This window comes from Coenobita brevimanus, chromosome 101, assembly GCF_032717465.1.
Source record: "Coenobita brevimanus isolate Jiangsu-jjx chromosome 101, ASM3271746v2, whole genome shotgun sequence".
NCBI lineage: Eukaryota > Metazoa > Arthropoda > Malacostraca > Decapoda > Coenobitidae > Coenobita > Coenobita brevimanus.
Genome location: NC_137054.1, coordinates 18089139 through 18116428, shown reverse-complemented (window position 1 = coordinate 18116428; position 27290 = coordinate 18089139). Strand labels below are relative to the sequence as shown.

Genomic DNA, 27290 nt, shown 5'->3' with positions numbered 1-27290 from the left:
CCACGGCCGACTAACCCTGCATTGTGTGTTCGTAACGGAAGGAGAAAACGATAGGTTGACCGACGGACGCTGACGTGGGTACTCTTACACACGTCACCCTCACGTCCCACACCACCACAGCATCGTCACCAGCTGCTACACCTTCCTCGGGCGACGTGTGTGTGTGTGTGTGTGTGTGTGTGTGTGTGTGTGTGTGTGTGTGTGTGTGTGTGTGTGTGTGTGTGTGTGTGTGTGTGTGTGATGTGAGGGTGCGTTTTATAAGGTACACATGAGTATTAATATTAGTGTAAAAGAGAAAAACAGAACGGATGGAACAAGGACAGTGATTCGACAAATTCTTCTCGAGGAATGGCAATGTTTAATCATCACTATAACCCTAATTCTTAATAATATACAAAGCAAGTACGATTCACAAATAGAGACAAAATATCAAAAGTAGAAGTATCAGCAAGTGTTCCGTGAAAATGGATAAACATCGGTGTATTTTATCACGCAAGAAAAATCTAACTCGGTAAAAGGTTAGTAAACTGGTATTTTTAAGAGAATGAAGTACAAGTATTAAAAAAAATCAGCAACAGGGAACGAGCCACTTAACATCATCGAAAAAATAAGGGGGAAAAGGGGGGAAGGGGGAGCAACACAAGAGGAAAACAGAAATAAAGAAGTGGTGACTAAGAACCAACAACACGGGGTGGCCAGAAATTATTATAGTGTTGGTGGCTTGTATATCTTTTAGTCTCCCGTCTAACCCTTTCTCCCTCACCCACCACAACGCGGCTGCCCACCCCTTTTAACACGGCCAAACCCACCTCTGTTTTCTTCGAGTTTATGGGTCGTGGGTGTTTTCTAAGGGGTCAGGGAATCCGGGGGGGGAACTGCCTTTTTTGGAATGTTGTTGTTTGCTGTTATCATTTTTTTTGTGTGTGTGAGAGAGAGAGGGATGTGGGATGAGAGAGAGCTGGGTGGCTGAGAGAGAGAGAGAGAGAAAAAAAAAAGGCTTTGTGTGACGAGTGGATGTGTAAGCTGTAGAGATGGGTAAGGTAGAAAGATGGAAGAGATTGGGATGGGACAGGGCTGGGAGAAAGAGCTTTTGTGGGACTGGTGGATGTGTAAGCTGAAGGGACGTGTGAGATGGAAAGACAGAAAAGATCGGGCAGGGATGGCTGGGTGGCTGGGAGAAAGATGCTTGTGAGACGATTTGGATGTAAAAAGTAAAAAGGTGGATGAGGTAGGGACGGCAGAGGTGGGTGGATGGAAGAAATGGCTTTGTGGGAAGGATGGCTTTAGTGGATGAGGTAGGGACGGCAGAGGTGGGTGGATGGAAGAAATGGCTTTGTGGGAAGGATGGCTTTGGTGAGGTTTAGGGGTATGTGATGTAAAAAGGTGAAAGAAATAGGGACGAGAGAGATGGCTGGTTTGAAGATGGAGGGAAAAGTGGGTCGGGCGGATGTGTAGGGTATACTATATGGTTGGTTGAAGTTTAAAGTGGACAGTGGAAAAAAGATAAAACAGGGAGAAGATTCACAAAATACTAGTGTTACAATATACAGGGTGATAACAGAAAAGTGACAGAGGTCGTAATGGTGGTGATAGTGACAGCAGTGATGGTGATAGTAATGAGCGATCAGAGAAGTGGCTGAGAAGGTGGTGCTTGTGACAGCAGTGAGTGGTTAGAGAGGCATGGTGTATTGGTGGGAAGGTGAGGTGATGGTGACAGTAGTGATAGTGACAGCAGTGATAGTGGTGGTTGATTAGACTCAGGGTGATTGAGTACAGTGAGAGAGAGAGTTCCCCTTGACCTTGCTCGGCCCCGCCCACACCCGGCTTGACCTAACGTGAGTACTTGGGATCGCGTCAGGGCTTTCAACACACCAAGGCTTTCGATTCGCGACGCTTGAAGGATTTTTTTTCCGTCATCATCATCATCACCATTATCATCATCACTACCCTATTTTTGGTAATCACCATTATTATTAAAACCATTATAACTCTTTTTACAATTGTCATTATTTTTTATAATCATTATCATCATCACTGTCTTTATCCTGTTTTTTGTCATCACCACTTTTATCATTATCAATCTGTATGTTATGAGAGAGAGAGAGAGAGAGAGAGAGAGAGAGAGAGAGAGAGAGAGAGAGAGAGAAATATAGTCACTGAATGGGCAAAGAAAACACCAGACAGACATTAAATCAACACCACTTCCATCGTGACCTATTTCGGGGGTAGGTTGTAGCAGGGGTGGAGGGGGAGAGGGTAGGGGTCAAGTTGCGACAGCCAGTGACCTCATCGCTGACCCCGACCTTGGCTATGACCTCCCGTGCCATATAATTTGATCGTTGTCACCACGTCGCTCCACCACCATCTCCCACATCTGCCTCAACCTACTCATTTCTCACCTCACTCTCTTGGTTTACGCATTCTCACCAGGTCACGTTATTCATGTTTTCAAACTTCCTGGTCTATATGTCCATCTACCTGTCTTTCTATCTATCGATCAGTTTATCTATCACCGTACTCGACTTGCTCACCAACCATTCCATCTTACCCTTGCATTAAACTCTGTGGTCTGTCTGTCTCTCCATCCATCCATCTATAAGACTATCACCTCACTTGGTTTACTCACTCATACATCCACCTTATGCATCAAAAATTCATGGTCTATCTATCTATCTGTCTATCACCTCACTCGCTTTACTCATTCATCCACCTCATTTAATCATCAGAAAACTTCACATGCTTTGTTTTATACCTTACATCTATCCACCATTCATCTCACTCATCCTTCAAAATAATGAAGTGACAATCATGTAAAGAACAGAGGATTATTCACCTATAGCAGTTTATATCTTATTATCATATGCACCCAGTATCTATATTTCTCTCTATCGACTTTGATTTTACGCACCCTCTTCACTTACTCATCACAGCATCACATGACTTATTTAGGTAACGATATTACGTCTTTTAATGCTATGAAAAAAGAAACAGAAACCTGTAAGTTAGTTTTTTATATGAGAATCAAACAAAAGAGGGTCAGGTTTAAGTGAAGAGTATACCTTTATTTTCACTAACTCATCGCTCGAGCTTTCATCTTACTCAGGTACCTCACTCACGCTTCTTATTCATGCACGTATCACACACTTTTCTCATGCGCTGATCATGCTTCCAGCGCTTCACTTATGCATGACTCCACGTATCGCCTCACTATCTTCACTCAGCTGTCTTATTCACGCATCGAACCCTCTCATTATTCACGGTATTCACACACTGTACTCGCACACCTGTCATACGCTCAAAAAGTCTTACTCTTAAATCTGTCTTAAATCAACACACCTGTTTATAAATCTTACTCACACCTGTCCTACAGCTACAGCTTGTTCATAATCCTACTCATATATATTCTGTTACACATCCTATAAACCTGTCCACAAATCGTACACACCTGCCATACTGCACATATAAACACCTGTTCATAATTTTACTCACACACCTGTCTACAAATCTTGCCCATGCACCTGTCATACATCCAAACACCTGTCCACAAATCTTAAACACCTATCATACTGCACATTATTCACATCTGTTTATAAATCTTAAAATCTTACTTATAAACCTGTCATCCACCTACACCTGTCCACAAAACTTCCACATACACCTGTCCACAAAACTTCCACATACACCTGTCTTACATCCACACTTGTCCACAAACCTTGCTTATACACCTGTCATACATCCACACATCTCTCCACAAACCTTACACATACACCTGTCATACAACTTCATCTTATTTCACTTTCGCATACCTCGACCTGTCACCTCTAATCACATGCTCATTCACCTAATTCATGCACCAGTGACTCACCTCTCGCTTCATTTAGGACCCCGATCTACCCCGCCAACTTACACGCATTACTCAACCACTCTGTTCATGGCTTGAGCACTCACTACCTCACCCACCAGTACCTCGACCCTTCACCTCACTCACACACTCACTCACCTCACGCGATTTCTCCACTCACTTCACAATTTGCAACTATTACTTTTTTCGTTCACTAAGTTCATTTGATTTCAGTGTTTGCCATTTCCAACATTATTTTCTATTAATCTCTGACCCTTTTCATTTTCTCTACTCACTTCACATTTTGCCTCTGTAACCTCATTCATTCGCTCATTTCAGTCAATTTCTGTGTTCACTTTCCATTTCACTTCTTTTAACACATTCACCTCGTTCAGTTTTTCCATTAATTTCAGTCGATGTCTTCATTCACTTCCCCATGTCATTTCCATCACATCTTAACAATTACTCATTCACTCGTCAATTTTTCAACTCACTTCAATATATTCTCTTCCCGTGACACTTCCATCATTTCACTGGGTTACTCATGACAGTCAATTTTTCTGCTAACAACAACGATACGATGTCTTTATGTAAATCGATTTATTTTCACTAGAAGGGGAAAGGCACGATCCTCTCTTACCACTTTACTTCAAAAACTGACTAAATTCGTATGGGGATACTAAAATAAACCTCTCTAAGAGACCTCACCTCACACTGCATATTAATCATACACCTCGCTTTCTCACTTCAAAACCCAACTCAACATCCATTTGTTAACTCCGACCTTTCATCCCTCGGCCTTACATAGGAGACTGTTTGTACATCGTAATGAATTTGCCTTCCCCTTATTAATAAAGTGTGTGTGTGTGTGTGTGTGTGTGTGTGTGTGTGTGTGTGTGTGTGTGTGTGTGTGTGTGTGTGTGTGTGTGTGTGTGTGTGTGTGTGTGTGTGTGTGTGTGTGTGTGTGTGTGTGTGTGTGTGTGTGTGTGTGTGTGTGTGTGTGTGTGTGTGTGTTTTGTTCACCTTTGACCCTGCTAGTAATATGATATGCCTGTATGCTTTTGCTCATCATTTTTATAACCATTAAAAATTTATTGTTAAAGATAAAGTATTCATGCCTTGCTACTTTCCTCGCATCTCTCTCTCTCTCTCTGATACCCACTTCACTGTCACTTCATGCCCTTTTCCACAACACTTTACTTCTTCTGATGCTTCACTTCACCTGCCTACACCCTGCCTCCTCTCACTCCACTCCACCTTTCCTTACACGTCCACTTTCCACACACACACACACACACACACACACACACACACACACACACACACACACAATCCTAGCTGTTGGTTCCTTTTCCTCCATCCCCCCTTTCTCTCTCTCTCTCTCTCTCTCTCTCTCTCTCATCCACCACCTTTCTAACTAAACCAGTCCACCTAACCTCCTTCCATATGAGCGTTCCCATCTTCCCCAAGGTCATCCATAATCAATTCAATTTAACCCTTATCGCCTGAGACAATTCCCGTCCCATCATCCATCACATCAGCCTATTCTCCATCCGTTCAGCCCGTCCCATCCACTATCCGCCTAGGCCACTCTCTCTTCTCTCTTGATACGCCCTTTACAACTAGACTAGCTCTTTCTCCACTCCTCACTTTCTGTCTCCACGTGTTTCTTGGATACACTTCTATTGCAGCTAACGTTTCATTCAGTCACCTATCCTCTAGCCACGCAAAAATCCATCTATACATCTATCCCATCCTCCCTTCTTGAAAAATAAGCTTCATGAGTTACTACTTTCTCCATCGCCTACCAGGTTAGTTTCAGTCTGTTTCTTTTACTTTCCTCTTCTTCCAGCCAACTCTCCATCTAATTAGCTATTCACCTGCCTTATGATTATCCTTGTATCTATCCTCCTAATCCTACCAGACCATCCTTCTACATCACGAAGCCCATACTTTGATCTTTTGGTCCACCCTTCACCGAAATAACCATCCATCCATCTATTCTTCTAAACCAATCACCTAAATCCCTCTCTCAATCTACCCACCTTTTTGACTACCTTCTATTGCCCACGTCCCATCTTTTACATCTACTCCCCCTCCCCCTCTCTCTTCATCTACTTTCCCCCTACCATTTCAATCCATTTTTCCATTATCTTTCTACCCTCTCTCTCTCTCTCTCTCTCTCTCTCTCTCTCTCCCTCTCTCTCTTTCACTCCAGTCCACCATGTTACCGGAGACACAGCTGGCAATCACAGAGTATCAATTAAAGTCTACGTCTGGCCTGGTCTAAAGGTCCCACGGCTAAATAAGGGATGTGTGTGTGTGTGTGTGTGTGTGTGTGTGTGTGTGTGTGTGTGCAATTGTTTCTAAACTTAAATCATGAGTAAGCAGGAATCCCAGTGTTTTCACCATAATTGCTACTCTCCTGTCCTCATAACACAGCAAGCAATGTGGCGAAAGTGATTCTTAGCCAAACCCACGACATTATTTCCACATTTATATCACTGAGCTAAAAAAAAAAAAATAAGCCCAATATATCAAGCCTCACCAAAATCTATATTCCTCCTAATACTATCCGTGTCGAGAATAATACGCCCTCCCAAAATCTCCCCGTTTTGGAAATATTATCACCACAACTATTTCCTGAGCTATTCACAGCCTCGAGGTAAGAAGCCACATAACCAGTCTAAGAGGTGTATGCTTAAACCAGAAATCGCAAAGTGGGATGCAGACCACCAATTACTGATGATGATTTCTGAAGTCCGTGATGTTGAGGGAACGTATTTGGCCTTTCTGTATGGCTGCTGACTGCGTTTTGCAATATGGGATGCAGGCTACTCATACCTAATATCCACAGGTGTTCCATAAATGACCCTGGATAATCGGAGGCATACATTTTACTTTGCTATTTAAAATTTAAATATACGATCTTTAATATGACTAATTTCGCGACTGGCCATATTTGCTTGTCATGCCAAGAGCCGCGGCGCCCCGAACCAGCACCTCCACTTTACCTTGCACTGACCACAAGAGACGAAGTGGTTCTGGCGGGCAACCGGGCACAGACGCGAGTTTGGGTTCGAATCCCGCCCGAGGCTTTCCCCTCCTGTGCACACACACACACACACACACACACACACACACACACACACACACACCATACCGACACAACTTAATATCATTTAGGAGACAAGTCGTATATAATGATGAAAAAAACATTCTTGTACTGAAATAGAATAAGCAACGTAAAGCCAACGTCAGCCTTGCAACAGATCTTTTAAGAGTAACATTTATATTTTATTTACACTAGCACGAACAGGCTTAGAAAGTAAAAATAAAGCGAATTCTATGTACAGTTATTATTTGAAGCCGGTAATCAAAATGACTTCAATACTCAATAAAAAATAAAAACGAAACTGTAGGCGGCCTTTACACAAATTGGGATATGGATTTCTTACCCCAGCTACGGAATATTCAGACTATTTTCAGGCTTAGAAACATACCACCCAAACCGGTTTCAATGACGCATGCCAGTAAAAAAAAAATATCCATATGTCCTTATCTGGCACATACTTTTTTTTTTTCCCTCTCTCTCTCTCTCTATGTTTATACAAGCTAAGGTATATTGATTCGCACCCTGTTCTTATTCTTCTTGTGTAACGTCCTTATTTTTTTACTGTTGTGAAGAGATTTCCCTCTTACTCTTGCTATGGTCAGACGATTTCAGTATTACTCTGCCGATGGTGTGTCGAGTTTGTGTTCTAATTTTGCCTTTAATTAAACGATTTTATGTTTTTAAAGACTAGAAGGACCTCACTGGATTAAGTTCAGAGGAGGAAGTGGGCGAAAAAGGCGATGGTATCTGTCCGGGCTCGTGGAGGAGCTGGAAGGGGCAGGAACAGTCAGCGGCAATCAAGGACGCTAATGTTTGAGGCCGCTGTGGACTTTGGGGTAGGTGATCAGAGTCCAGGGGAAGTTTTTACGTGGGTCTGATCCCCCTACTGGCCATCCCTCCTACCCCACCCACCCTCACCCATCCATCTCTCCTACTCCCCCACCGACCCCCACCCTGCCATCCCTCCTACCCTCACCCACTTCCACCCTTCCATCCCCCTACCCCCTCCTCCTCCTCCCACGAAAGACTAAAACAGCTGTATTTTTCGTTGGCACGGAGGACTTCGTAACAAATCTTCCTTAGCGGTTTATTTCTGCATATACTGCGTTTATACTGATTTGTATGGTACTGACGAAAATTATGTCGATTCTGAACTGGATATCAATGCATACAAGGGAATGCTGAAGTAAAATAGGTAACAATCCACTGCTAAAGAAGAGGTGCTAGGAAGTACCCCAAGCCACAAGCTAATATACACGAGCTAAAAATAGAAAATAATAACAAAGAAGTGCTACGAAGCCTCCTATACCCATAAGAATACGAACCTACATCCCCCCCCACCCTCCTTGCGTCTCTCTCTCTCATTCCCTTCGTCCTATCCCAGTCTACTTTTTATTCCCGTTGCAGGTCCTTTGGGGAGTTTGGATACACGTGTTTCAGAACAGAAGTGGCGTGGCGATTGAGAGGTTGGGGACGTGAAGGAGTTGGGGATTGGGAGGAGGGAGGGAGTGATTCGAATACCGGCCTTCAGCATTCCTCTCATCACTGACAGGAGGAGAGGTGGAGACAGGGAGAGGGAGAGGAGGATGGAGAGAGAAGAAGAACGGACAGAGACGAATATATTTTCAGAGTCGAGTGAGCTTCGAATTTCCTTGCTTCACCTCACCTAAAATGTTGGAAGGGTGAGAGGGAAGGGGGTAAGGTGGAGAGGGTGAAGGCATGATTAAATACAATGTTCATCGTGTTCCGAGAGATGATGATGGTGGTGAGATCGAGAGCACTTGATGAAGGTGCTCCTCTGGGCGTGAAGGAAAGCGAGCACTCTTGACTCTGAGGCGCCTTGGACCCTCTCAGGCTTATATGTAATTCCACAATACTCGGCTGCAAGAAGGGGAGTAGGGGCATTAGAAGAGAAGGAAGGGAGGAGAGGAAAGGAAAAAAGGGAAGAAGGAAGGAAGGGGAGGAAAGGAAAAACCGGAAGAAGGAAGGGAGGGGAAGGGAGAAATGGAGAAAAAATGGAGGGGGGGAAGGAGGACAAAGGGTGGAAAGAGGTGAAAGGGAAAAGACGGGAGAGAAGAACTGCAAAGGGAAGCAAATGCCAAGTCCGGTTCTCTCGAGGGTGTATAGTAGAGTGTAGGTTATAACTAATGTATAATTTTAAAAAGTCAGAGACGAGGATAGGAGAGCGGGAAGGGAGAAAGCAAAATGGGAATGAAAGAGGGGGGAATAAAGGGAAGAAGAATGAGAGAAGCTGGAAAGAAAGAAGTGGGGTGGGAGGGAGGGCGAACGAGGACGTGTGTGGTGTGGTGAGTACAGGCGCCGTGGATGATATATAAATACTGGTGATGCAAAATAAGTTACCACACTTATCAGTCTGCCAGAAACAGGGAGATCGAAACAAGAAACAGATTATAACTATGTGAAGCAAATCAGAATACAGAAACGAAAAACAGACCATGAATTAGTGAAGTAAATCGATATAATAAGAAATAGGTAATAAGTATGAGAAGTCAGTATTAAGCAAGTTTTCGCCTTCCCTTTAAAAAAAAATGCCTCCCTGGAATTAATGGTCATAATAAATAAATGACTACCCGAGGTAATAATTTTTAAAGTGTTTACTTGAAAAACAACAATTCTCAGACAGTATTCTAGGCAGATGGACAGACTCCTTCACTTATCTGAAACTGACGACATCCGAAAGAAAGAAGGACCTTGTTTACATGTTAAGATAAGAAATACATTAAATTTACAGCGAATGATGTCTCTGTAGCTGGATATAAACAACGCAAATATGTACAACGTTCTCTTTGCACAAAATTGACCGATGCCAGGTACTTCATTACATATAAGTACTATAGGTGAAAGGCCAAATTCTAATGTACTATGATATCCTCGATTTTGTATTCCTGGCTTGAAATATTTACCAGTATGAGAGTACTAACAGATGATGGCTTAATTATGATATATTATGCTACTCATGTTGCCATAAATATATATGTACTAAATGTGAAAGGTTACATTATGACATACTGTACTACGCTATTTTCAGTAACACAAAAAGTACTAAGAGCGAAAGGCTACAATAGCAAAACGTACTAAGCTACTCTGGGTTGTGTAATGATGACATGAAAAAAAAGACGTGCACACACACACACACACACACACACACACACACACACACACACACACACACCTCACTCCACCCTAACATCACAAAGCCATTATCTCGGCGCCAACTGATACGGCTCCATCGCTTCCCTATCTATTGGGCTTTGATTCGCTCCACTGAGGTAATCTTAAGACGTAGAAGAAATCCACAGCATCTACATTAATTACTTATCCATTCACCATTGTGCTTTGCGTTATAACAGTTATTTTCTGTTTACAGGTGGTGTTATCCAAGTCATCATCATCATCATCACATGGCCATCTTTCTGAGATAAACGACTTCGGCCGTATGTATCATTATCATCATCGTCAACATCACCAAGCACTATCACTACCACCTGGCCACCACCAAAGGGTCATCACATCATCACATACCAGACAAGCTACCAACATCACGACTTGAACCATCCTGACCTCACTACCCCAAACCATTAACCCCAGCAGCTACCAACACCATCAGGCTCCTTATCACCACTTCCATGATGTCTTTAAGAAAAAACGTCAGCTACGGGAATCCTTAAACCAGTCACTGAAATTCGTTGACTGGAGGAGAAAACCAGAATGCTTACATATTCACCCTGTTTTGGATCCTTTTTCTATTCAGTTCTAGTAGGTCATTTCCCTCGCCAGCACTGTTTAATCATCATCATCATCATCATCATCAGACCTAAACCATGCTGACCTCACTATCAAAAGCATTAACCCCAACAGCTACCACCACCATCGGTCTCTTTATCCCCATTTACTTGAAATCTACGAAATAAGTCCTCAAACAGAATCCTTATGTTATTATCATCATCATTATCCTAAACTTTTCGCCTTTAATTCACAGATAGTCTTTTGAGCACACTGAAACTTGTCGACGACTGAGATACCCATGCACTAATTGCTTCCATTCCTTCTTCACCTACTAAGCTTTTGCAGGTCATTTCCCTACCTAGTACATGTAGCCTAAGTCATAATCATCATCATCAAACCAAGACCAACCTCGCCATAAACCTTATCACCGTCACCATTCTCGGGCTCCTTATCACCAGCTCCTAGATAATTTGCAATAAAAATTGTCCTCGACCCAAATCCTTACTAATGCAGCTAAACTCGTCGACGGCAGAAGCTGTGTCACGCAGAGAAAATTAACCTACTCACTGTTAGTTTGTTTTCTCCATACCTATCCATTTACTGAGTTACTTCCTCGCCCAGTGCTGTTAATTCATCATCGTCATCATCTTCATCCTATTTCCCACATTTATAAACAGGGTGGCCATTTTCACATCATTTACAGCTCATTTATCCATCATCTTCCTAAACTACCTTCTCATTATCCTTCAGAAAGAGGAAAGGGAAAATTCGTAGGTAAATGAACTACCTGTAAATATCCCCAGTGAAAATAGGCTACAGCTCCATTCCCTCATCATCAGCGCCTTCAGAATCATTACGTTATAGTCTCACTGTTACCATACACCATACATTTATCGCATTCGTGCCCACGCTCACATGCATGCATACACAAGCCACAATAACTACAAACACAAAACCATCCACCCAAATTATATCCTCAATATAAGATGCCTTTTTATGTATCTATTCCTATTACGTGCACAGTTAATTAGCTTACACTAAATTCCCTACTTAAGTTCCATTGCTACATAACTGGTCTGTGAGTTTTCCCCTCAAAATGTATTACGTATTGTATGGATATTGGATGCACCCACACCCATATCGGTAATGAGGATTGCTTGTATACCATTTTCGCTAAACTAATACTGCTACATTAACCCTTCCTTGACGACGTAAATCTTTTTTTAATATGGCTAATAGCAGACGATTTTATTGAGCTTACATATACAGTAGTCTATCTCGAACTGTAGCAAGTTAAGTCTCTCCACAAACCCTATAACAACATTAGAAATTTAAGCAGTATCTATATCAATTTCCTTAACAATAGAAGTTCTTATTAAGCTTATGAGTGGCCTATCGTGCTCCAATAACCAGATATGTTTCCCGTTCTTCCATCACAAAACCGCAACTGCCATTCAATGTTCAAAATTATCACCATCCGACCCCTAATGCTACAAAATCATCAGAACAATCACTAAAGGTAATCCCTTCTCCTCTCTATTAACTTCGTACAGTATCCCCCAAACCAGTTATTCTCAGCTCTACAAAAACCCATCACAAAATCCCACCAGTTCTTAAGTCACTCTCCTCGGCCCCAAATCACTGCTTACGAAAATCCCACTGATATTCTCGTTCTCTTAACATTATTACTACACCACAGCACATTAGTATCATCATGCCTCGGAATTACCATTAAAGAAATTCATCCCCCCAAAAAAAAAAAATAATAATAATAATAATAATCACCACATGCACAAACACCAGTAAAGTCACAAACACAATCACTTCAGCTACCACAGTTACCATTCCTAACACAAACAACAAAATCTCCACCACCATCTCAACCACCACATGAGCACCATTGCTGCGACGCGTTGAAGTCACTATCATCACATCGAACCTCCGAAACCAAGACTTTTTCTCGAATTAACGAAGCATTGTAACTCCTTCACCTTTAAGTCGTAAGCTATCCTTTTTTCCTCTCTCTCCTTCGTATTGCCAAAGGTGACATCCAGGACGAGAGTCATGGATTATCTCACTCTTTTTATTTATTTTTTTTGTGTCTCTCCTTTTTTCTTGCACGCCGTTGTTGCACGTTGCGTAAGATTGCATAGCTACCCTGGGAATAATAGGTTGCGAGGTTGACACGGGGCGTCCACGGGGTAATTGTTCATCCTTGTCATTTACGGATTTCGAGGCCATGAGGGGGATGATTTGGGGGTGAGGGGGGGGGGGAGACTGGGGGAAATATCACATAAACGGGTTAAAGCGCATCAGGTGCCTTCCGTCTACCGACATGCACACAGCTAGCGGAGGTGTCCGTGATGGAGGCGTGGGTGCAAAGCATAACCCCCTTTTGGTCATCATAACTAATCACTCTTATATTGACGAAGGGTTTGAACACTTTTATAACACTCACACTCCGCCGGGAGGATCATGCCCAGGACGGCGTGTTCTTTGGCTGCGGCTTCTGTGGCGGCATTGTAGTCGTGCAAATGCCGCTGCTGCTGAGGCTGGAGGTCTAACTCACACGAGGTCACCATGGCGTAGGTAGAGGAAGGATCACCAGCACTCGACGGGACTTGACACACCGGGTAGAGCAAAAACCAGCGTGTACCTCCACCCGTAGCCAGGCAGTGAGTGAGGGGCCAACCCACCACCACCACACGCTCCCGACAGCCTCCACGCTCCCTCCTCCCCTCCCCTCCCTCCCTACACCCCACCCTTCACATCACCCCGCCCCTTCCCACCCTTTCCTCCGTCCGGCCCCTCCCTACCTTCCCTCCCTCACTCCCTGCCTACCTACCTTCAGAGCGACCCTTCCCATCTGTACTCCCCTCCTCCCTCCCCATCCCCCCAGCCATTCCCTCCCGCCTTCCCAGTGATCTCAATGCTTCCCCCTACCTTTCCGTCCCTACCTTTATGAGATCCCTCCCTCTTTCCTACCCCTTCCACCCTACCTTCCGTATGACCCGTCCTTCCTTACCATCTCGTGACCCCTCCCTTTTTTCCTACCTTTCCTTCTCTACCCCTTCCACCTCTTCCTCCTTTCTGTACTGCTCTCCTTCCTCCCTACCCTTCCCTCCCTCCCTCCTTCCCAAAGATCTTAATGCTTCCCTTCCCCCATTCCCCTCCCTACCTTTACAGTGACCTTTCCTTCTTTCCTATCCTACCCTCTCTCCCATCTGTATAACCCTCCCTCACTACTCTCCTCCTCTCTCCATCCCTTCCCTTCCTTCCCTCTTCAGTGTGACCCCTCTCTCTTCCCTATCATTCCCTCTCTACTATCGTGTCATCCCCCTATCCCTCCCTTCCTCTCAGCTGTACACCCTCCCTTTACTTCCCTTCCCTACCCATGGGTCTCTGAATTCCCCGCCTTGCTCCCTCCCTCCCTTCCTTTCCTTCCTTCCCATGACCCCTCCCTCCTCATAACCCCGCCCCTCCGCCCCTCCCATACCATCCTGACCCCGCCTAGTGTTTTCGCTTACCCTACCCAGTACCACACACACCCTGCACGCACAATAACGCACGCATACACACACTCATACGCACATCAGAACGCGAGCATATACGACGACTCTAAGTCTCATACCGTGAGTGCCACACACACACACGCACACACACACACACACACACACACACACACACACACACACACACACACACACACACACACACACACACATCAGGACAAGCAAGTATACGAGCTCTACGCATGCACACACAGGCACCCACGCGATAAAACACAAATCCCACACACGCAAGCACGCACACGCAGCACATAAGTATAATTACACATTTTGTACTGCCAGCCTTAACCATGTGCACGCAAATCGCATGCAAACCATCACGCAAAACTACTCAATTCTAATCGCGCGCGCGCGCACGCACGCACGCACGCACGCACGCACGCACGCGCACACACACACACACACACACACACACACACACACACACACACACACACACACACACACACACACACACACACAAACTAAACCAAGCATAAAGACGCACACGAACACACATGCACGCAAACACGTACCCGACATGCTCACGACCAGGGACGGGAGGGACGTGAGGTGGGTCAGTCATGGGCCAACAAGACACGAACACTTACGATAAAATTTTCTCTGAACTAAGACATGGTTATGAAGAAAGATTTGAAGACAAAAGGGAGACTGCATTTTCTTCCTTGTAAGATATGATTATGAATTAAGAAGGGAAGACAGAGGCAGACTGCACTTTTTTCCTCGTATGATATGATTATGAGGGAAGAAAAGAAGACAATGGAAGCCTGTCTACTCTTCTTTCCTTGTAAGATGTGATTATGAGGGAGGAAATGAAGACAGGAAAACTGTTCACTCTTTTTTCCTTGTAAGATATGATTACGCAGGAAGAAAGGAAGACATGGGTAAACTGTAGGTTCTTTTTTCCTTGTCTCTACAAAGCCACGTCTTAGAAGAAAATGGTCCATACTCTTGCAAATAAGATTAATTTTTGCAAAAAAAGAGACAGGCCTGTAATCTGAGTGGAACAGGAGACTTCGCAACACCCCTCCATTACTGAATTATTTTGCCAATTACACCTTAACATTTACTTGCATTTACATAGAAGAGAATATTGAGATGCAAGGTGCAGGGTAGATCGCCATGGATATATGATTCGTAGCCCATGGTATGCATCAGTAATGAAAGGATAATGAGTGCACTGTGTAGAATAAATCGCTAAGGAAAACGTGTTAGAAATCTCTCGTAGTCACTTAAAACAGAAGTCTTAGGATGATGCAGCAGTCTCCTTTCCCTGTCCTTCCTGCAAATTTATATCTTAGTTACGAGAGCAGAATGATCGTAAGTTAGTTTTCGAGTTTCAGTTCAGGTCTCCATAAGGCACGATAAAAACTGGACCAATCTCAGGCCAGAAGAAGGAGAAGAAAAAGCAGAAGAGAAAAAAGTGTTTAAAAGTGATAAGTAAAATGAAAAGCCATAATAAAAGGGAAAAAAATTATAAAAAGGAAGCAGGAGAAGACGCAACAGATAATCATACCGAATATTACAGCGAATTTAACAAAAAAGAGGAAAAAATGGGCATGAAAAAAACGGGCAAAAAATAAGACAAGAAAAAAGGCAAGAATAACAACACACCAAAAAATAGGAACTCAATAAAGGCAAGTAAAGCACAAGCAAAAATAAGAAAACAAGTACGAAAAAATACACGGAAAAAAACAATAACACAAGTACAAAAAAAGGCAAAAACACACACACACACACACACACACACACACACACACACACACACACGGTCATAATAACACACAAAAAATAAAGACACAAGAACACAGTCATAATAATACACCCAAACGTGAAAATCTGAATACAAACATGCAGAGCTAATCAAAAATTGTGTCCCACTGACAACCTGAGCATAACCCCATAAAATCGAGCCTTATGTAACCATGTCATGTTTCCATAATATTGTCCTGTTCCTCCCGATGGCCTGGTATATCATTCTCTCAAAAGGCATGAATATTGTTGGCAATTTTAACTCTTCAGTTCAGTGATGCCTTAGTCACTGATTCTCGTCATTCTTACACCAATTTATTCAGCTTAGAAGAGAGGTTCCAGGCAAGACAAGAGCTTTCAATACTATCACCACTGCCAGGAGTACTAATAAGGTGGAAAAACTGTGAGGTGATGCGAGAAGAAAATATAAATTGTCGTCATACCAAGGGAATTAAGGACATACATAAATTTACATCTTGTTGGTACACACACACACACACACACACACACACACACACACACACCTGCACTGCCTCCCCAGCCTCCCCTGCTCAAACCTCCACATGCAACATAACTCTCGCCCTGACTGCCTCTCCTGCCACGGGGGGTCGCCAAATCGAAAGCTTGAGAGGAAAAGAAAGCTACCTCAAGATCGCTATCTAGGAGGATGGGAATGGTTCGAAAAAGTAAAGAAAGCAGAGACTGAACACCTTGAAGACAAAGCTCAATTAAGAAGATAATGGAAGAAAACTTGCCTTCTTCATTATCAACACTATCATCAACTGCATCATCAAGGTCAATATCATCATCGTCATCAACATAATCTGCAACTGGAGAGAGAGAGAGAGAGAGAGAGAGAGAGAGAGAGAGAGAGAGAGAGAGAGAAACACGTGGGCTCCAGCAGTCGTCACCCATCCTTTGTCGGCCTACTTCCTCCCCTCATCCCCCCACCTCTTCTTTTATCCCCCTTTTCCCCTTCCCCTCTTTAGCCAGGCTTTCCTTTGGCACTGATATCATTGCCTCCCCCCTTGACTACCTCTCTCTCTCTCTGGTTCTTTCATGCTTGTTCCTTACATCCTAATACCGTTCTTCCCAAATTCATTTTTTTTTTCCCGATATCTTGAACATCCAGGTAAACTAATTAAATTTAGTTTATATGGTACACCTAGAGGTCTAAAAAGTAAAACACACACACACACACACACACACACACACACACACACACACACACACACACACACACACAGTATAAACCCATACGTTAGGATGACGGTTTTTTCTACTCCCATCCTGATCCCACCAGACGATTTTATTCAACTCACGGGATACCTGTCGTGGCGAAGGGGCTAAGCCAGATTCAGTTCCTTATTCCGTCTCTCTCTCTCCTTCTGTGTGTGTGTGTGTGTGTGTGTGTGTGTGTGTTATAGGATGGAGAGACCTATAATCGTTTCGAGAGCGCGAAGATTTAAAACAAGGTCATCGTACTGAAGAGGTTAAGGCAGATGCTCTCAGTTCAGCTTTTACTCCGTCTCACATGCCAGTTACTAAGCTATGTCTGTCTGTCTGTGTGTCTGGTAGGAGGGGGGGAGGGGAGGGTGGGAGAGAAGCACCTCCCATACACACTGGTCACTCACCTCCTTCCCTCCCTCTCTCCCTCCTTTCCTCCATACCTCCCTCCTTCCCTCCCTCCATCCCGACCATATGGGTGACGGAAGGAAGCCAGTATCATTAAAGCCGTTTTATTATTTTCACTACGAGTCTACTTATCTGCCCTTCAGCATTTCTGTCTGTCTGCCTGTCCGTCTGCCTTTTCACCTGCCTGTCTGTCTGTCTGTCTGTCTTTCCACCTGTCTGTGTGTCTGTCTTTGCCTATCCGTTCTCAATCTGTCTGTCCGACTATCTGTCTATGGCCGCACTTGTCTGTTTATTTGTCTGATTATTCTACGTCAAATTACAAAGGAAAACAAACACAAACACAACTATAGATAATTTCGAGGCATTAGTTAAGAAAAGTCTGGATAATAATAATGATGGTATTTATGCTCTAAACTTCTAATTTCAACTCTTCCCCTTCCATTCCAACCTCATTCCACATATCTTTTTATTTATTAACATCAGTGAAGGTAAAACATTAAAAAAAAAAAAAAAAACTAAGCCATAAGGTGGAGTGCATATTTGGAATCAGTGTGCTACAAGTCTCAGAGGTAAGTATGTTAATGACAGGTGTTCAGGGAGACAGATGCAAAAACACGGTAACATGACTTCGAGGTGAACTACAGTGTTTTATAAAATTACTGGGCTCGTAAAAGTCTCGCAGCTGTCTTATACGCAGGTAGTGAGAGGAAAAACAGAAGGAAAAAGGAGGAGGAGGAGGAGGAGGAGGAATGAACACTACTACAAGAAGAATCGGAAGAAAAAAAATAAAAATTGACCAAAGACGAGCAGGAAGTGCAAGAAGAAGGAGAAGAAAAGAGAGAGACCTCATGAGACGAAGAAGAGGAAGTGGTATAAGGGTTGAGAGAGGCCTAAAGTGTTAAGTCCAGCCAAGGAGCCCCCACCACGCACACCGTCGTCACCTGATACACAACACAACACAACACAGCACCACACAACACAGCACCACACACCACAACACAACACAGCAACACACAACACAGCACCACACAACACAACACAACACAACACAGCACCACACAGCACAACACAACACAGCATAACAACACAACACAACACAGGCCTGGTACGGTAGGAAATAATGCGAATAATCAAGCTACCATAATCACATTACCTTACCCGGATTAAGACTTTTTTTTTTTACATTTGGATTTCGTCAAATTATGTTCCAAAAGTATGAAGATCTTTTTTTTTTTTAAATTTATGCTGAAATTACATTATATATCATCCTATAGTAGTAAAGACACAGATTTATTCTAGTAGTTGGACAGCTAGAAGAAGTTTCGCCAAGATTCTTTTTAACCCATTTGTTAGTAGGATATCTTTCAGCTGAAGAAAATCGTCTGGTTTTTAGCTCAAATCAAGACAGCATACTTCATCCACGACAAAGATGCTCTCGGTAAACTTGTGCTCACTCTGTACATGTAACTTTGGTAGTACATATTAACAAAGCATAGTACAGACAGCGGTAACGAGGAAAACTGTGGGTAGCTATTATTAAAAAAAAAAAAAAAAAAAAAACTGCTCCAATAAACAGGAAAAAAAAACAGAAAAAAAGAAAAAAAAAAAGCACAATGAAACCGAATCACATCAGAGAACTCGACTATACAACACATTCATATGATCTTGCACGATGGGTCTTATAATGTCACCTGAAATTTTATGTTCTGAGTACTGCCTTTTGATCTTCGTGGACCGAAATTTACCAATAAAGTTATAATCAAGCTCCCTCTCGTAACTTAAAATTTTATTCTCGCTGGAAAGACGAGGAAAGGAGAAGAACGGAATCTCCCCACGCCTCTTTTCTTCCTGAGAAAATAAACCCTAGTTACGACATGGAGCTGATGGCAATGTGTTTGTGAATCCCACTCCTCTCCTCAAAATCGGCTGACGGAATAACTCTAATATACAAGAGTCTCTTAGCCTATAAAATATGGTGCGTTCTTTCTTACAACTTTATCTAAAATTTTGTTCTCTTACAACCTTATCTGCAGTTTCATGTTCCGAATCCCTATTTCACCTGAGACTAACTAGAATTCAACTGAGACTAAAGTAGTTTCCTGTATGATCTCAAAATTCCCTACACTACTTTTACGTCTCAGTTCAGCCTCAGCTATATTTTACCCACCGTATCACATGAGACCGAGATTCAGATGTATTCGAGTCTTTCCTTCTTATAATACAGTCTTTCCCCCAGTCAGATCATGCATTTTCCCTCTTATATCCCCCTTCCCAGTCTTACACTCTTACATTACCGCCTTTCAGCCAATAGGACCTCAAAGTATCTTTCCTACACCGCCTTCTTCAATCACAAGTTTTCAAAACAATCTTCAAATCGTTCTCCAGTCACGTGCAATGCTTCAATAACCTGCAAGAGTCATAGATGCTACGCTCCAGTAAACTGTAAGATCCTCAATAATCTTACGCGCAATGCTTCAATAATCTGCAAGAATCTAATATGCCATGCCTCAATAACCTGCGGGAGTCTTACCTTTATGCATGGGCGAGGAAGAGTTGTGCTGGTCGGGGGTGGCATTCATTTTGCTCTGGAAGAAGGAAAATGGAACAGGTTACTCTGGGTTCTGACGAGAGGATTACAGAAACACCAATAAAACTAAAAGGGCAGTGAGATATATGCAAGCCTCCGAATATCTGGCGATCATTTTTGGGGGGGGCAATATTGTGGGGATTATGTGTTTCGCCTGCACGCCACATTACAGAACGCATCATGGGGTTCAGTAATGACCATCAGAAACTGGGGTTTTGCAACAACTGAAGCTGATGCGGCCGTTAGCATCTACATTTCAAGGAGAGAAAGCTAAGGCTGTACACTTATTCTTGGTGGGTTAGGATTATTATGATGGAAGATGATAAATACGTAGTAACGGAATTAACAATAAAGTGCCCAGAATGTAATGACACTGGCAAAAAGAGAGACATCAGAGGTGTTAATAAAGTGTACAAAAAATATAGATATAAGTGTAAGGTTATGCAGAGATATTTCCAAAAAGACAAGGAAAGAGTTTTGATGGCATTAATTCATGGGAACAGTTCTCATAACACTCTCAGTATGAAAGACGGACGATATTACTAAGTACTAAATCCTAAAATTGTGTCCTGTTGAAACCCTAGCCAGCTGCAAGGGTTTTATCGCAATGAGGGGTTAGGACGATTACAGTTAGTGTTGGTGATGGTGGAGCTGGTGGTGGTGATAGGGGAAGCGGTGATGGTGGATGCTGAGGTAGTGGCGGTGGTGACAGTAGGAGTGTTGACGGGGGTTAGAGATGGTGGTGGTGGTGACAGTGACGGCCAGGGGAAGGGGGTGATGGTGGTGGTGATAGTAGGGTGGTGATAAATGAAACGGCGATAGTGGGCGTTGAGGTAGTCATGGTAGCGGAGGCTGTGATGTGGACAGTTGAGAAACTGTCATTGTGGTTGATGGTGATAGTGGAAAAGAAGCGTGTGCTGATATATAACAATTTCTTTATCCCCTTCAATATAGTTGTCTTTTTCTTAACGTAATTTCGACTATAGGAAGACCATTATATTCAGCTCAGGTAAGATGTCTCTCAGGCTGTATGGGTTAAGGTGTTTACGGTGAGAACAGATGGTGGCAATGAGGGATAGAGGAGAGGATGTGACTATCATTAGCATACCAATTGCTGGCGGCTGAATAGTAATGACCAAACCTTACCGTGGTGGTTGTTTGGGTGAATGAAGGGAGGAGGACGGATCTCTCAGGGTGAATGGTGGCGAGTGCACTTAGGGATGGTGGTTGAAAGGGTAGCTTGAGTGGGAATGTGGATGTTGGTGGCTAATTGTAAGTGGATTAGTGTAAGAGAGCGCAGACGTGGATGAAATTAGTGGGAGGGAAACATTACAAGTGATTATTATTATTATTATTATTATTATTATTATTATTATTGTTATTATTATTATTATTATTATTATTATTATCATTATTTCTCAGATATTTAGATCAAAGCATAGCAAAAAAAAAAAAAAAAAAAAAAAAAAAGTTGCCTTGGAGTGGAGGATAGACATACGGATGGCGGCTGTTTAAGTGATGGTTGCTTGAAAGAAAAGAGATTTACAGGATGAGATGATCGAAAGATGGATGTGGTTGAGGCAAAGGATGGACACATGTAGGAATAATACTGGTTTGCGGGTGAAAGGATGGTGGGTTACACGTGCTTGAGCTGACAGGTTGTTGTGAACGGAATTTAGGATTTACAGTATGGCAATTCGGAAATAAGAAAAGATGGTGCGGGCGCTCACCATCCACTCACTCGATGTAGTGCTGCTATTGGGAGTCTGCCCTTTCTTCTCCTCCATCCTTCTTTCCTTCCATCCTCTTCGTTCTTTCCTTCCTTCATTCTTTCCTTGTCCCTCTGCATACGGGTGACTTTACATTCCCTCTTCTGTCTTTCTTTCCTTCATTCTTTCTTCTTCCTTCTGCCTGTGGGTGACACTACACTGAGTGACAAGCAAAATGGTTTCCTGAACACCAGGAAACCATTTACTACGCTGGGTGGTAACCAGATAACCAAATTTTGGCGCCTGGTGGTTTAGTGGGTATTTATTGCACTCCAATCGGATTGAGCCGGCGAAGGTTTATATCCAAGGAGTGGTTGGGGTTGATTACTCACGTAGCCTAATGCCACTCAGGGATGAGTGAGGCTGGTCACTCTCATCTTAAATGTCGGGACCAACTGCCTAGCCCCGGACTCCTACGCTCCTCATGGGGCAATGTAGGATTGGATGATGGATGGATGGATGGATAAAAAGGTGGACGTGGACGTTTGAGATAAAATGATTGTGAATAGAAGTAGGGACGAAGGTTGCCTGGGTGAAAGAAAGGAAGGAGGCTACTTGAGTGACTAGGACTAGGATGAAGAGGTGTTAGAGACGAGAGTGTAGGAAGTGAAGGATGATGGTAAGGATGATTAGGAGAGATCGATGAGGATTGCTTGAGAAAAAATGCTAATGGGTAGATTTAAGGATGAAGGTAGTTTGGAAGAGAGGAAAGAAGGAGGCTACTCAAGCGACTAGGACTAGGATTAAGAGGTGGTTGTGTAGCCTGTGGAGCGTGTGTATCAGGGCTGGAGTGAACGCCTCAGGTGGTGGAGAGTTCTACACCGCTGATCACGCATCTCCAACCAGACACCCTTTACGCTTTTTTTCTCGTGCTCCCCTCTTCCTTCTCCTCTTCTTTTTCTCTTTATCTTTTACTGTCTTCCTAATCTCTTCTTATTCCCTTTATTTTTTGTTCTACTCATCTCTTCCTCTTCTCTTATCTTCTGCTCTCCTCCTCCTCCTCCTCCTCCTCTCTCCCCTTTATTTTTTCCTCGTGCGTTCTTTTTCCTCTTTCCTCTTCCTTCTTACTTTCTTGTGCGTTCTTCTTCCTCTCTCCTTCTCCATCTTTCTCTTCCTCTTCTCTTTCTCGTGCTCTCTTCTTCCTTTCTCCGTTTTTTTGGCTCTCTTCTCCCTGTCTCATTCTCTTCTTTCTCTACTTCTTATGCTTTCCTTTTCCTCTTTCTCATCTTTTTTGTTTTTCTTAGACTTTCCTCCTCCTTCTCCTGCTGTCTTTTTTTTCAGTTTTGCTCTCCTTCTCTTTGCTCTACTCGTCTGCTCATTTTATCACCTTTCACCTTTTTCTGTGCTCTTTTGCCCCAACTTTTCTAGTTTATCAGTGTCCCAGTCTCTCTCTTTCCTCATTCTTTTTCCTTCTCCTCATTTCTTTTTCATTACATCTCTCTCTCTCTCTCTCTCTCTCTCTCTCTCTCTCTCTCTTCCTGCATTTCTTTCCTTTTTGTTACTGTGGTATTAATCCTATTTTAAAAGTCTGTTATGGCAAATACTAATTATACACAAATCCGTGTATATTTCTCAAACGATCATAGGGTATTTCAAAGTAGTTTGTCCATATAATATCGATCATCAGCCAAAATCTCACCCTTCCTTCCCATTCTCTTCCTTCCTTTTCTCCCTTTCCATTCCCTCCCTTTCCCTTTCCCTCATCCTATCAGTCTAAATATTTTCAGGTGTCTCTCTACTTACGTATATATCGATCTATTAAGTATGTATCTATCCATATGTTTTTTCCCATGTTCCATAATGATCATAGGGTATTTCATGGTAGTCTGTCCGTATAATATCGCTCACCAGGCAATATCTCACCCTCCATCACTATTGAGGTGGAGGGTAGGCCTTGGTCCGCGTAGGCCTAAGGTTTTCAAGCACCAATTAATCCTCATCAAAATGGGATTCCGAATCTTGAAATCCGATTCCCTTTTTTCAGGCCAGCGGGGAGGGACAAATAAGAGGATAGCCATCACCTCGGGCCGATGCTCACTTGTTTGAAGCTTCTTTTTATAAACAAGGCCGCATATACGAACGCTGCGTCTCAATGGGCAAGGGTGGAGGAATTTGATTGGAGGGTTAGGACGAGAAGGAAGGAGGGAGAAGGAAAATCAAAGGAAGAGAGAGGGGAGGAAATGGAGAGAATGGGAGGGGATGAAAAGAAGGGAGGGAGAGAAGGAAGTGGAGTGAGAGGAGGCAAGGAACAGAAGGATATGTAAACAAGGTGAGAAGTGAGATTGAGGATGAATATATGTGAAGGAACTAGTAAATAGGAGCTTGCTAAAAAAAAAAAGTGTGTGTGTGTGTGTGTGTGTAATTCACCGGGTCGGTCAGGATCACTTGATGGTCGTGATCGTCAGCTTTTACCCTCCCGGAAGGGAGCTGAGAGCTCATATAGTCCGATCTAAGGGCAAGGCTGTGACCTTCACACACGCACACACCCGTCCCCTTGCTCAAGGGGGACAGTAACCACCCACTTCGTCAGTGAAACTTTTCGCAACCTGAGCGAGGCGCGAACTCCCGTCCACCAGTTGGCAAGCGAGAACGTTACCACTGCACCAGCAAGCGGTGTGTGTGTGTGTGTGTGTGTGTGTGTGTGTGTGTGTGTGTGTGTGTGTGAGAGAGAGAGAGAGAGAGAGAGAGAGTTGCGATCGCTATGATATGGAGTACCGTGGTTAATTTTATCATGAAATACGGTATAATAATTCTGGAATGTGACAGCGTGTGTGTGGGCCTTTTAAGTAGCTGTAGTTGCTAAAGGACAGGAGAAAAGACAAGAAAAGAAAAATTTTGGATTGATGTGACAGAATGAAAAGTAAGGAATTGATGAAGGAGGAAGTCACTTGGGATGGATGAACAGGGGAAGAAGCAAACCAGGATGTGAGTACGGGAAAAGAGTGATGAGAAAAGAAGAGAAGAGATAAGAGACGAGAAGAGAAAAGACGAAAAGAGAAGAGATGACAAGAGATGAGAAGAGAAGAGAAGAAAAGAGAAGAGAAGAGAAGAGAAGAGAGGAGACGAGAAGAGAAGAGAGGAGACGAGAAGAGAAGAGAGGAGACAAAATGAGAAGAGTCGACAAGAGAAGAGATGAGAAGAGAAGAGAAGGGATGAGAAAAGAGGAGAAAATATGAGAATATAATAGAAGAGAGAGATGAGAAGAGACGAGAAGGGAGGAGACAAGAAGAGAACAGACGAAAAGAGAAAATATGAAAAGAGATGAGAAGAGAAAAGAAAAGGTGAGATGAGAAGAGATGGGACGAGAAGAGATGAGATGAGACGAGAAGAGAAGAGAAGAGATGAGATGAGATGAGATGAGATGAGAAGAGATGAGAAGACATGAGAAGAGATGAGATGAGTAGAAAAATTTGGAATTAATATAACAGAAACTGAAATACTTTAAGAAAGAGGGAGAAACAGAGAAAATGGGAAGGGTTAAGCTAGGAAGGGAGCAAGGAGATTATGGGTAGCAAGGAAGGAAGGGTGACCCACGACCGATATTATACGGACGGTCATGGTTAAGTCTACCATGAAATACGATATGAACAATTTTGGAACGTGAGAAAAAAAAATGCTTGCCTATACATAAGCAGTTGCAGAAGATATATATATATATATATATATATATATATATATATATATATATATATATATATATATATATGAAGGAAGGAGGACGGGATAATAAGCGAGCATACTCAGGTCCACCATGAAATTACAACAGGATTTGGAAAAGTGAGAGAGCATATTTACGTCTAAGGTATAAGTAAAGGTGGTTGTTTGTAGTGAGAGATGAAAGTAAAAGATTGGCATAATAAGACAATGGAACAAATATGATAGCAGTGAGAAAGGGAGGAAATAGAGAGAGAGAGAGAGAGAGAGAGAGAGAGAGAGAGAGAGAGAGAGAGAGAGAGAGAGAGAGTAATTTTGGAGAGAGAAATTTTGGAAGGTAGATGTATAAGTGTTAAGGTAAATCAAGGTAACCAGTTGCAGGAAAAGAGAAAATTAAATCATAAAGCTAATAATATAGGAAAAACAGAAACATACTGAGGTGAGACGGAGAGGAGAGAGGGTGAAGTACTGGAGGGTGATCAATATTATATGAACAGGCATGGTTAAGTTTACCGTGAAATTCTCCTTAATCTTTCTGAAACGTGAGTGTGCATGTGTTAGTCTGAATTATGATAAGTAGTTGCTAGCGTCAGAGAATGAGAAAAATTCAGGCTAGGTATAATAGATGGATATGGAAATTAATCGGCTTGGAGGAAGAAAGGGAGAGATGGACGGGAGGGGGGACATGAAGGGTATGGCTGAGAGAGAGAGAGAGAGAGAGAGAGAGAGAGAGAGAGAGAGAGGTCCATAAGGGAAAAGGAAGACATGAGAGAGATGGGCAAGGGGGTAGAATAGAAGGGGTTGTTGTGAGGGGCATGAGGAAAGAGGAGTTTGGGGGTGGGGAGAGAGAGGGGAGAAAAAAGGGGGTGGGGGTGAAAGGAGGGGAACCCGTTATGCCACTACCCCCTTCCTCTACCTCCGTCTACTCCAGCACATCACAGCCAAATATCAAGGCAAGAGCGGAGGGTCAGGCAGGGTGTGGCCGCCTGCTTGTTGGTGCTGGGATTATTATTGTTGGCGAGGCTGTGGGCAGGTGGGCACAGGGTAGTGGTGGGGACAGGGGTAGAGGGAGTGGAGTTGAAGTGGGGACGGTAAGGGAGAGGAGGGGAAGGTAGGAGTAGAGACAAGAATTGGATTGGAGGTGGAGGAGGAGGGTGGAGGAAGGAAGAGATAGAGGTGGGGGTAGGGGAGGCGTAGATGTGAGGGGGGGTAGGGGCAAGTGTTTGGTGGCACTGACTCCGGAATTACACTGTGATTATTGCAGAATCTTAGCTCAGCTGAACAGAATGTTTCATTTATATAATCATCGACGAATGAAGAGAATACCTATAATTACATACTAAATTATTACAAAAAATTTCGGTGACAACTTTCGACTCTCTTAAAGATAACTATATGTCCGCTGAGAAATGCGACAATCGTCCTTGAAAGTGTCTGAGACTAACTTTTCGTTTGTAAGTTCTCATGATTGCCATTGCTATTACCTCTAAGGCTGCAGCAACGACATGAACACAAATGATGGAAGAAGGAATTAATGTGAAAAGTACCTGAATGGAAAGAGGGAGATACAGATAGGGATAGACCCCACCAGGTGTGTTGGTCTGAGCACTGACAGACCAAG

At 43.1% G+C, this 27290-nt stretch overlaps 1 protein-coding gene across 1 annotated transcript in view; it reads right to left on the bottom strand.

Annotated features, from left to right (window-relative positions):
• LOC145414840 (zinc finger protein rotund-like) overlaps window positions 1-27290 on the bottom strand; it is a 369204-nt gene that overhangs the window by 127203 nt on the left and 214711 nt on the right. The window contains exon 3 of the mRNA XM_080284261.1: window positions 20190-20244. Within this exon, the coding sequence (XP_080140387.1) occupies window positions 20190-20244 (55 nt within the window). The remainder of the gene's footprint in view (window positions 1-20189; window positions 20245-27290) is intronic.